This window comes from Triticum aestivum, chromosome 5D (genome assembly GCF_018294505.1).
Source record: "Triticum aestivum cultivar Chinese Spring chromosome 5D, IWGSC CS RefSeq v2.1, whole genome shotgun sequence".
Taxonomy (NCBI): Eukaryota; Viridiplantae; Streptophyta; class Magnoliopsida; order Poales; family Poaceae; genus Triticum; species Triticum aestivum.
The window spans coordinates 315085068-315095786 of NC_057808.1; the positions used below are offsets into that span (position 1 = coordinate 315085068).

Sequence of the window (10719 nt, forward strand, 5' to 3'; positions counted from 1 at the left end):
TAGCGACAATGCTACATTGATCAACTGCAAGATCGAGGCTCCAGATGAACTCAAGCCCATTTTGAATTTTCAGGAAGGTTGCGCAGTGTCAGGTGCCGGGGCCGGGCACATGCGTTTCCATATGCTAACTCGGCAGCCGAGGACAACAGCGGCACCACTGCTGGTGATTCTGCACTGTTTAGTTTATCTGCTACATATGCTAACCATAACTAAGCTCGGCCAGTGACAGTCGTCCAGTCCACTTGGATAGAGCCCAGGGTCAGGGCGATGCCGTTGCCACTTGCCATGCCGGACAGGCGCCGCCCAACGATGCCCGCCAGTCGAGCTCCAGCGGGGCTCCCGTCGGGCAGAGGCCACCGCCGCACGTGTGGCTCCGCGCATCGGCGCTGCTCCGGCCGCCCACCGCTCGGGATCCGGTCTCGCCCGCTGTCCCGCACGCCGCACAAGGGTCAGTCAGGTCAGAGCCAGTCTCTGCATTTGGAACAACTGAAACTGAAGGTGAGCTGAACTAATAAAGTACTACTGCCGATTGTACTGAGATCCGGATCCACAGGCCACGGCCAGTGCAGCAGGCCAGTGATCACGCTTAGTTTTAACCCGGGAGGCCAATCCCAACCTCTGAAAATAGTATTCCAGACATGTTATCTATACGATCATCAGGACATTTGTGCCAGTCGCGCGTCGCGGTTTGGTTAGAGCCCGAGCCGCGACGCGGGAAGATGTCTGTTATCCAGCTGGTAACTTCTGTGCGTGCCTGGTCCCTTGAGATGTTCCAGATCCAGATCTTACAGTTGCGTGCATTGGGTATTTGGGTGGGGGGATTAATTGGTGGTCTAGCTAGAGCTGTGATCCCATATGCATCCTGGCTCATGATTAAGTGAAGTGGCGAAAGCCTGATTAGCTGCGGCGTGCGTTGCTCAAAAAGGGCGGGGTGGTGGTGTATCATTGTTGAGACAAAAGCCTCCGCTTTTTTGACCAGCAAATCAATCAAACCCGTGCCAGAAATTGCGAAAAAAAGGGAGCACCAGAAGTGGACTCAAGGGTAGAGGAATGTGCTGCAAGCACTAGAAGAGAGTAGTACATATAGTTGGGCATATGAACATCATGATCAGGTATCATTGGATGAGATGTTGACAAAGTATCTGAAAACTAGAAGTGGAAGTTACTGACAGGCTCCCCGGTCCACGACACATACGTACGTACAAAAGCGCCATTACGCCTCCACCATCATCAGTAACTAAATGTCAAAAACTACTCATAATCATAGCTGCTAAGCGATAACAGCATGCATTCCCTAAAACCGTCTGAACAAATGTCGCCCTTCGCACATTTCTCGTCTTTGAAACCGTCGTCTCCTTCCAAAAAGATGAAAAGGACCCTGCATCAGAAAGGTAACTGTTAAGCCATAGCTTAGTACTACTACTTCGGAATCGGGTTGCCATGTGTAAATTTGAAAAGGGTCTTACATGTAAGAAGGCCCAAGTACTCAGTCGGAAAGATCACTGGTTGAGGCCTTGCTTGCAGAACCTAGGGTTACACAATGTATGGTTAATACGAGAATGTGACAGGATATCGATGAGAAAAGCGAGAGAGTGGAACTTACGGTCTGGTCCGAGCCAATTTTGAGTACAGACAAGCTGCTCAACCCAGTGCTTATGACCTGACTCACAAATTGCAAGTCCGGCAGTTGTTGTTGCTACCTCATAATCGCATCTGTGTGGCATAGCCAATATATCACGTGCCATCCGAGCAATTGTAGGATAGGTCAGGCTATGTTCCTTCCACCACTGAAGAACACTCGTCTGGCCTCTACAGTAACTTGGCTCATGCAAGTACTGGTCAAGTTCTATCATCGGCCGCCCTTTATTACATTTGTCTCCATAATCGCCACAGCATGCAAATGGCGCATCATCTTCATTCATACCATCTTCAATGATGACAGCTTCCTTGCTAGTTTTAGACCCAGAAGTGCAGCTAGCATCTTCCATCTGACCAGAATATTCATAGAAGAGACTTAGCAATGTATCATGGACATCCTTTGTATAACCATCTTTGTCATTTTTACAGAGGTAACCGCTCCTAGATTTGATGTGTTTCAGGCCGTATGAAGGATCCATGGCTATAGTCATACACAAATGTAAGCAACAGAGTTTCCAATATTGCTTGAACTTCTGCTGCATCTTCTTTAGCATATTGGGAAATGATCCATCCGCATAGCTCTTAACTCCACGACGCAAATCACGCTTCACATCCCTAATTGCATCAAACAAGTGGACTGGACCACGAAGACTCTGACTTGTGTCCATGTACTGATGAAACTCTTCCAAGGTCTCACACATCTTCGCCCCAGTCTTGCTGAGATGGTGCGTATTTGTAGTTGGGATACCGCACTGCAGACGACTTAGGACCCATCATAGGTTTAGAACAGTTCGCTGATTTCTCCATGATTTTTTCAAGTTCATCCAGCCCCACCTGAATAACCTGATCAAGTAAGCGAGTTCCACGACGCACCACAAACAAGCTCTGGTTTGCAAAGGTTGAGTTCTCTTTCATGAGCTGTGCTTTGACACTTGAAGCCACTGAATCATCAATAAATGCATCATCCAGTACAATGCAAAAAACTTTTCCACAAAGACCCCAATCTCGGATAGCCAGCAATATGGCTTCACCCAGTTCTTCTGCATTGCAAATGGTATCCATGGCACGAAATGTGATGATCTTTTGTTGCCTCTCCCATTCCTCGTCAATGTAATGAACACTCAAGCACAAGAATGCCGAGAGTGGATCATAGTGCCAAACGTAAACACTCAAGCATACCCGACTGCAAAAGGCTGCACACTTCTCCTTCAGCTTGGCCTTTTCATTGTCGAACAAATCCAAAAATGTAGATATCAAGTCAGCATATGATGGCATCTTGACCACGGGATTCAAGAAATCCACAGACTTCCTGAGTCCTCCATGGTCCATCATCGAGGGCAGGTAACCGTGCAAGGCCAATTTCCTAACGAGCTCGGCATAGGATCCATCCTGACCAACGTTCTGATTCTGCTGTTTCGTGGCTGTAGGAATAGCCTTGTGTTCAGGCAATGCAAGTTCCTCATGGGACTGATTCTTTACATTCTTGTCGATGGGATTGTCAGGGAATGCATAATTCTCCTGCTCAGCTGTAGCTAGTTCGTCATGAGACCCATTTTGATCAACTTGTTGACTCTTTGTTTTCGTGTCGGTGGGAACATCAGGCAAGGCAAGATCATTCTGCTCAGGCGATTCAGGTTCCTCGTGAGACCCATTCTGATTACCCTCTTGGCTCTTCCGATTAATGTCATTGCGAAGCAAAACAAGATCCTTCTTCTCAGGCCTTGCATCTGCTGTGCCCAAGCATTTCTTCTGGCTGGTGGGAAAGAACGATAGCTTCTTCTGCGTCGGATCAGAGCCAGCTGATGCTGTACTCTTCCGTTGCGTTGGCCTCTTCTGGGCCCGGGGGCCGCACATGGCTTGGTGATTAAGCAGGTTGCTAGTGCCATTTGTGCTGCTGCTATTGAAGACCAGGTGGCAATGCATGCACTCAGCCTTCGCGACCTTCCCACCAACGTAGATGGGTGTGAAGTCTTCCCACGCCTTCGATCGGAGCCTTTTCGGGTTTACGCGGGAGAGGCTGCCATTGTTGTGCTCTTGTGCCACCATGTTTTTGCCACCGTCAACTTCCTGTTCCATGCCTAGGCATAAACAAAGGTAGGACCAGTAAAAATCTAGCCATTTGAAGAAAAAAATGTGTGTTAATATTTCAGCATTTCCTTATAATTTTGAACAAGTTCTCTGTGGAACTTTAAGTAAACAAATTAGCAAATGGTCGATTCCTGTAAGAATGGATCGAGAGACCGAGTTTGGACTTAGGGGATAACAGTTAGAAGAACAATGGGAGCGCAACAGAAACCACCGATGCCATTCAAACTGATCAAATGGAATTTCGTTGCTGCTTCTAATTAATGGTACTGATGCCATTCAAACTACATACTGTAGATTGGTAGATGGTACCATTTTTCATCCCCCCCCCCCACCCCCCTCTCTTTCCTGCCGAGCCATATGCGAGAATCACATTGTTGATCCATATGTACACAGGTCGGGAGATGCAATTTTATCCGTGGCAAGTTGACCAATCAGATCTGACGCACATATCAAACAAACGAACAGGAAAGGGCAAAATCTACCGAGAAAACCAGTCATGGGTGCCAGGCTGACAGCATTATCTACAGAGAAGAAACGGAGCAAGAATTTCAGAAGGTGCATACCGTTGGCCGGGAGGCGGCAGGTCAGAGTAGAGCTGGACTACGATCGCTGCCGTGTTTCTTCTGCGCCCTCGGGGAGGATGAGACCAAGAGAGAGGGGATTGAGATTTTTGTTGCCTTCTTTCTTTTTACCTTTTTTTTTGAGGTGTCTTTCTTTTTACCTCGGCGGCGGAAGAGAGGGGGCCGTGGAGGGAGAAGTGAAAAAGGAGAGAGCCTTTCGCGCCGCTTTTCCGCGCGCAATCGCTGCGCCTCCTGCCTTATGGGCTACTGGGCTTGCTATGTAGACAGGCCATACCCTAAAACACAGGACGTTTCGGCCTAATGGATGGATTTGTTGCTAACTGCACACAGTTTTTGTCCTATAAAAAAATGCACACAAGTTCAAAAAAAAATAGCACACATTTTGTTTTTATGTATGAGGAGGATCTGAAAGTACAAATCACTTCAAACATAATAAAAAATTCATCGAAGCCCCTGAACTACCAAACAACCACCACCACCGTCGAAACAAGCCGCCGGCCTGACCTGCCGATGACAGCTTGCACACGAATTTTGATCCAAAGACTGCAAACAGGCTTTACTTTCATAATTTTGGATTCCATCATTTCAAATAAACGTTTATTTTATGGAAAACATAAATCTCTACTCTTATAAAAATCACAGTTAGTGATGATGGTGTGTCTGCCATCTATCAATTTCGACTTTCATAATCTAACGCATCTAAGACAAGCTCTGACACTTTTGCAAAAAGACCCCGCCACTCTCCTTGTATTCTTTTCAGAAAACCCCTTCGTCTCTCCCTTCCAGACCCATCCAGATCCATCCCCTCGCGACCTTTCTCCAGCAAGCCATGGAAGTCCGATCTGGCGCGATGGCCGCTGCCGGCGCCGTCCGCCCCAAATGCCTCCTCTCTACCACCGCAACCCACCACTCACGACCACCACGGCCTCCCCTCCTCCGCCCCTTTTTCCGTCTCCTCCAGTGCCAATCTCCGCAAGTACGCTGCCAACGCCGTCCATTCCCCGACGCCTCTCATGCCTCCTCCTGTGCCGCAGCATTCCACCACCTAGCAACGCCGTCCGTCCCTCGCTGTGTCTTTCTTTCCTCCGTTTGGTTTCTGCCGCCCAGCTCGCTCACCGTCGTCGATACCGCATTGATCTCGCACCCGTTGCTGTCGCCGCTCGCTCATCGTCGCCAGAACGTGGTACCTGCATCTCTTGCGCGTGTGGAGAGGTCCCACACCCTGCCGGCACGCCCGCTCGCCGTTGCCTATCCGGGACGGTCGCGCTCGCCTGGACTGCATCGAGTCCTCCCGAGCGCCGCGCCGCGCCACGTCGAGAAACGAGTTGGCCGTCCGTCTCTTCCATCCAAGTGCATCGCCAACTCTTCGTTTATTTTCTGTACGTGTACACGGTGTTTCCTTAGTTCTGAACCAATTAGATTTTAGGTTACTCAACCGAAGTTTATGGATGTAATTTTGGTTTCTACTTTTCTTCCACGATTTGATAGCCTAATTGAGTTCTGATTACAATTTACAACCAGATTATAGCTTAATGAACTTTAAAAGGTACACTATGCACGAGCACGAGACAGTAATTGTGTGTTGTTTGGAATTTCTGAACGTTTTTGCCTACTGCTCTGCTCTCTACTCCATTCGAAGAATGCTTCTGCTGCATTCGAACAGGTTCGATAACATTCAGTTAGGCATGAGTTTGTATTGATTATGAGTCATAGTTCAGGTTTGAAACATAGTTATTGTAGTTTCACTATACATCTGCTACAGTTCTTGCTTAAACATTTCATTTAGATCAAATGGGAAGGAGGTAGTGTACCGACCAAGTTAATGTTCCGCCTCCTGCTTCAGGGGACATGCCTTAGTCTGAAAATCGCACAAGATGTCTTCTGTCTTCTTTCCAGCCAGGAGATAGCCCAAACCAAGCTGCTGCAGGTATGTAACAATGTTCTTCTGACCAAGTTATTTGCAACTGATGCTCTATTTCATCATCTGAACAATTCAACATATGAGGAAGCTCTGCAGGTAGATCTAGAAACGGTGCCACTGTCGTCCGATACACAGAGCTCCAATGATACAACCACAATAACTGCATCTAGCACATCATATGTTCATCATAGCCATGTCACAGTTGTAAAATGAGAGCAATCGATGGTTATTGTAGTTGTATCATTATGCAGCTGCATTAGGAGCAGCTAGCACACCATCTAAAACATCATCTGCTGCTACAGGTATTAGCAGGATCCTTTTTATGCAGCATTATCTTTTGTGGATTACATGTCGTTACTTTGTCGTTTGAAAAATGCATAGTCAGTAGCCACTGCCATTTTCCTCAAAAAACAAATGAAATACAAAATATACCAAAGAAGAGTTAATAGTTACATCAATCATACCAAGTTACCAATGTTCATGGAACCGGAGCGGCAACCTTTGAGAATGGCTCATTTACCACCCATGCAAGTCACACACCAGAAATCAAGCTCGGTAACCTGAATGTGACAAATATCGCGAGGAGCGATATACTTCCAAGTTATAATACTGATCCTTGAAAGGGTATTGTCCTCTAAAGTATTTAAGGTTGGATCTGGATGTAATCGTGATGCAGCAGATGTTCGGCTCCACAAGACTTGGGTTGTGTTGACGGCGTCATTGCGACAAACGTGTGGCTCCATGGAACTTTGGTTGTGTTGGCAGTGTTATTGTACATGGACTTGTTTGATGTGATTAGAACCTAACCTTCTCTCAAAAAAGTGGCTCATAAATTTTGTTATTCCACCTTATTTTATGTGGTTCGTAGCATAGCACGGGCATCTTACTAGTATTTTTAGTATAATTGTGATATGTATGACACTATGTGTGCATTAAATATATGTTATACCGTTGTGAAAGCAGTCGAATCGGCCGTTAGCCAATAATGGTGATTAAACGGAGCCGAGATACACATACACACGCAAAATTGATAGACGCATGACATTTTGGGAACAAAAGCTCATGCCATTGCTCACAATCTCATCGCTTCACTTGCAAGCAGTGTGAATGAATTTTTAGTGACATTTCTTTGCTTGGCCATGCATCTGTTTCTTACCGACGCCTTGTTGAGACAACCGTAAGCAAAATCTTAGTTGATTTATTATTGTTGTTGCTGTCCTTTCCAAAAATTATTGTTGTTGCTGTTAAAAGAAAAGAAACCAATGAATTTCGCAAACTACAGGCAGTCCCTATGGACCACGCTCTGGACAGCCTCGCATGAGAAATTTATAAACAGAAATCTTAGAAAGACGGGAAAGAGGATTCTAATCGTAGAAGTGGCATAAATCAGATTAGCAGCGTGCTGAAAGGCTGAGTGCATCACATTGTTCAGAAGTCTGAACCTTTTGAACCGACAAATCAAGCTGGTCCAGGTAAAACGTAAATTTTTCATGAGAGGTACTAACAAAATTATAAGTAATATCTGGACATAATTTTCAGGTGTATCTGAAGCTAGAAGTAGGAATTACTGACAGACTCCTCACCAAGCATAGACACAAAAGACACCTTACTGTAACTGAGAAGCTACTATACTGTTAACTATTCCCTCCATCCCATAATATAAGAGCGTTTTTTACACTAGTGTAGTATAAAAAATGCTCTTATATTATGGAACAGAGGGAGTACATCTTGACAAATCAGCTTAGCATACTGCCTCAAAAACTGTCAAAAAGGAACTCCCTGTCTGCGCAATATCTCGTATTTGAATCCTGCATCAGAACGGTAACCAATTAGCAGTCACTCGTCGAAAAGGATAGGATTAAAGTGGGTGGGCTAGGAAGCAAAGCAGCTTACATGGGACATCCTGAAGGTTGAAATATTCACTTGAAAATATCACTCGCTCGAGGAACCTATGATTATGACATGAGAACTACGGTTAGCACAAGACTGTAATGGGATAACAATGAGAAAACAGGGTATAGGCCATACCATCTGATCCGAGCCAGTCCTGAACACACACAACTTCTTCACGCCACAGGCTACTAGACTCGCAAATTGTGCGCCTCGCAGTCTTTATTGCTACGCTGCAGTCTACACTGAGTGGCACGGCCAATATATCACGTGCCATCCGAGCAATTGTAGGATAAGTCAGGTTATGTTCCTTCCACCATTGGAGAACACTGGACTCATCTGCAGAGAGACCTGGCTCCTGCATGTACTGATCAAGTTCTGTCATCGGTCGCTCACTGTACGGACATTTGGCGGCTTGGTAATAGTCCATCAGTGTATCACGTCCCTCCCCAAGAGTTCTTTTTCTAGCTTTAGATCCAGAAGTGCAGCTAGTGTCTTCCACCGGATCAGAATATTCACAATAGAGGTTGAGCAATATGGCACGCACTTCTTCAATATAATCTTCCATATCATCTTCAAAACTCCGCTTCTCCAGATGATAATTGCCTGCATCAGACCGGAGACGGGACTTGATGCGTTCCAAACGGTATGAAGGATCCATGATCATAGGCATGCAGATATTTAAGCAACAGAGTTTCCACTGCTCCTTAAACTTTTCTTGCATCTTCTCCAGCTCTTTGGAAATTTTACTATCTCCCCAGATATAGGATTCAGCATCACGATGCAAAAGTTCCTTAACATCCCACACCTTGTCAAACAGGTCAGCTGGATTGCAACAATTGTGTATTTCATCCATGTGTCGTTGCAGATCTTCCATGACCTTACAAATCTTCTTTGCATTTTTCCAGCCTCCTGGTGACGGTGCATATCTGTGGTTCGGATAATGTACTACTGAAGGAATGTGTCCCTTTGCATGCTGAGAACACTTTGTTGACTTCTGCGTGACTTTCTCAAGTTCATCCTTGCCAACCTGTATGACATGGTTAACTAGATGAGTTGCATACTTTATCACAAACAAGCTCTGATTTACAGATGTAGACACGCTCCGATTAGCCGAGCGAAGGTTCCATTTTTGGAGACGAGCTTTGACATCCGAAGTAACTGAATCATCCAGAAATGCATCGTCCAGTATAATGCTGAAAACCTTGTCACGAAGACCCCAATCGTGAATAGCATACAGTATAGACTGGCTCAATTCCTCTCCACTGCAGGAAGGATCGACGGCACGAAATTTGATGATATTTTTCTGCTTCTCCCATTCATCCTCAATGTAATGAACGCTCAGGCATAAGAACGCTGAGAGCAAATCGTAGTGCCACACATAAGCACTCAAGCAAACCCGACTGTGCAAAGTGGCAAGCTTCTCCTTCAGTTTGGTCTTTTCTTTGTCAAACAGTTCCTTAAAGTACCTGCACATGACATATTCATCTGGCATCTTGATCATAGGATTCAAGCAAGCAACAAACTTAGGCCCTGTTCGGTAATGGTCCGCTCCGGGAATCTGCGGAGCGGGTAAATGGCAACTCCACCATTTTGACCTACAGCTCCGCCAACTCCGCTCCGGGAGCTGCGGAGCGGAGCGATGCCGAACAGCCCCTTACTAAACCTATCATGGGCTCTTATCGATGGTGAGTGCCCGTGCGCAGCAAATATCCTGACAAGTTCTTTGTGTGGCTCACCCTGATCAACCTCTGGATTCTTCCGATTCATGTTAGTGAGAATGTCCTGCTCAGGCACTGCAAGTTTCGCACCCAACTGATTCTTCTGCTCGTGTCCTGCGAGTTCCTCATGAGATGAATTCTGACCAACCTCCTGATTCATGTCACTGGGAATGTCAAGAAAAGCAAGACCCTTCTTCTCAAGCATTGCATCGGCTGTGCTCAAGCATTTCTTCTGGTTAGCGAGGGAGAATGGGAGCTTCTTCTGTGTCAAACCAGGGCCAGCTGCAACGGTGCTCTTCTGGGTAGACGGCAACACTTGAAACTTGTTTTGCATTGGCCTTTTATGGGCCCTAGCGCTGCACTTGGCCTGGTGCTTTAGCAGGCCGCTAGTGCCACTTGAGCCGACGTTGTAAACCTTCTGGCAATGCATGCATTCAGTCTTCGCAAGCTTAGTTCCGACGAAAATGGGTGTGAAATCGTCCCACACTTTCGACCGGAGCCTTTTCGTGTTTCTGCCTGAAAACGATGGGCTAGGGGCGCTGCCGGTGCTTTCCTCTTGTTCTACCATGTCATTAGCACTGTCTACTTCATCTTCCATGCCTAGATATCAAAACATGCAGCCATTTGAGTAAATTGTGTGTTAGATAATAACGAGATAAAACGAGACACAAGACACGGATTTTTACGTGAAAACCTTTGCGGGAGAAAACCACGGACGCACGAAGGCGCAATCACTATAACGAGGAGTATTACAAGCACGAGACGACAGACCGTATTAGGTGCGACTACATGGGGTATATATGAGGGCAATACATGAGAGTCCTTGGAGGACAAGTAAACGAGTTGTACTCGTACGCGTCGGTACCAACGCAAAGGCCCA

The 10719-nt window shown here is 46.3% G+C and overlaps 2 protein-coding genes across 4 annotated transcripts; one reads left to right on the forward strand and one right to left on the reverse strand.

The window, feature by feature from the left end:
- Positions 1-1087: 1087 nt before the first annotated feature.
- LOC123121427 (uncharacterized) lies at positions 1088-4463 on the reverse strand. 2 transcript variants are annotated; one of them, XM_044541393.1, is made up of 4 exons: positions 4290-4463; positions 1604-3716; positions 1467-1527; positions 1088-1378 (listed from the first exon to the last, which is right to left on the reverse strand). In XM_044541393.1, exon 2 carries the CDS (start codon positions 3712-3714, stop codon positions 2332-2334), a length of 1383 nt encoding a protein of 460 aa, XP_044397328.1. In that variant the 5' UTR covers positions 3715-3716; positions 4290-4463; the 3' UTR covers positions 1088-1378; positions 1467-1527; positions 1604-2331. The 2 variants fall into 2 exon arrangements, with proteins under 2 accessions (XP_044397328.1, XP_044397329.1); XM_044541394.1 differs by having other exon boundaries at positions 1604-3749; positions 4290-4460.
- Positions 4464-5063: 600 nt separating this feature from the next.
- LOC123121428 (uncharacterized) lies at positions 5064-6572 on the forward strand. 2 transcript variants are annotated; one of them, XR_006459713.1, is made up of 3 exons: positions 5064-5686; positions 6151-6234; positions 6325-6572. XR_006459713.1 is itself a non-coding variant. In XM_044541395.1 (2 exons), the coding sequence occupies exons 1-2, from the start codon at positions 5137-5139 to the stop codon at positions 6162-6164; spliced, it is 564 nt and encodes a 187-aa protein (XP_044397330.1). In that variant the 5' UTR covers positions 5065-5136; the 3' UTR covers positions 6165-6572. The 2 variants fall into 2 exon arrangements, 1 of the variants encoding a protein (XP_044397330.1); XM_044541395.1 differs by having other exon boundaries at positions 5065-5686; positions 6151-6572.
- Positions 6573-10719: the final 4147 nt, after the last annotated feature.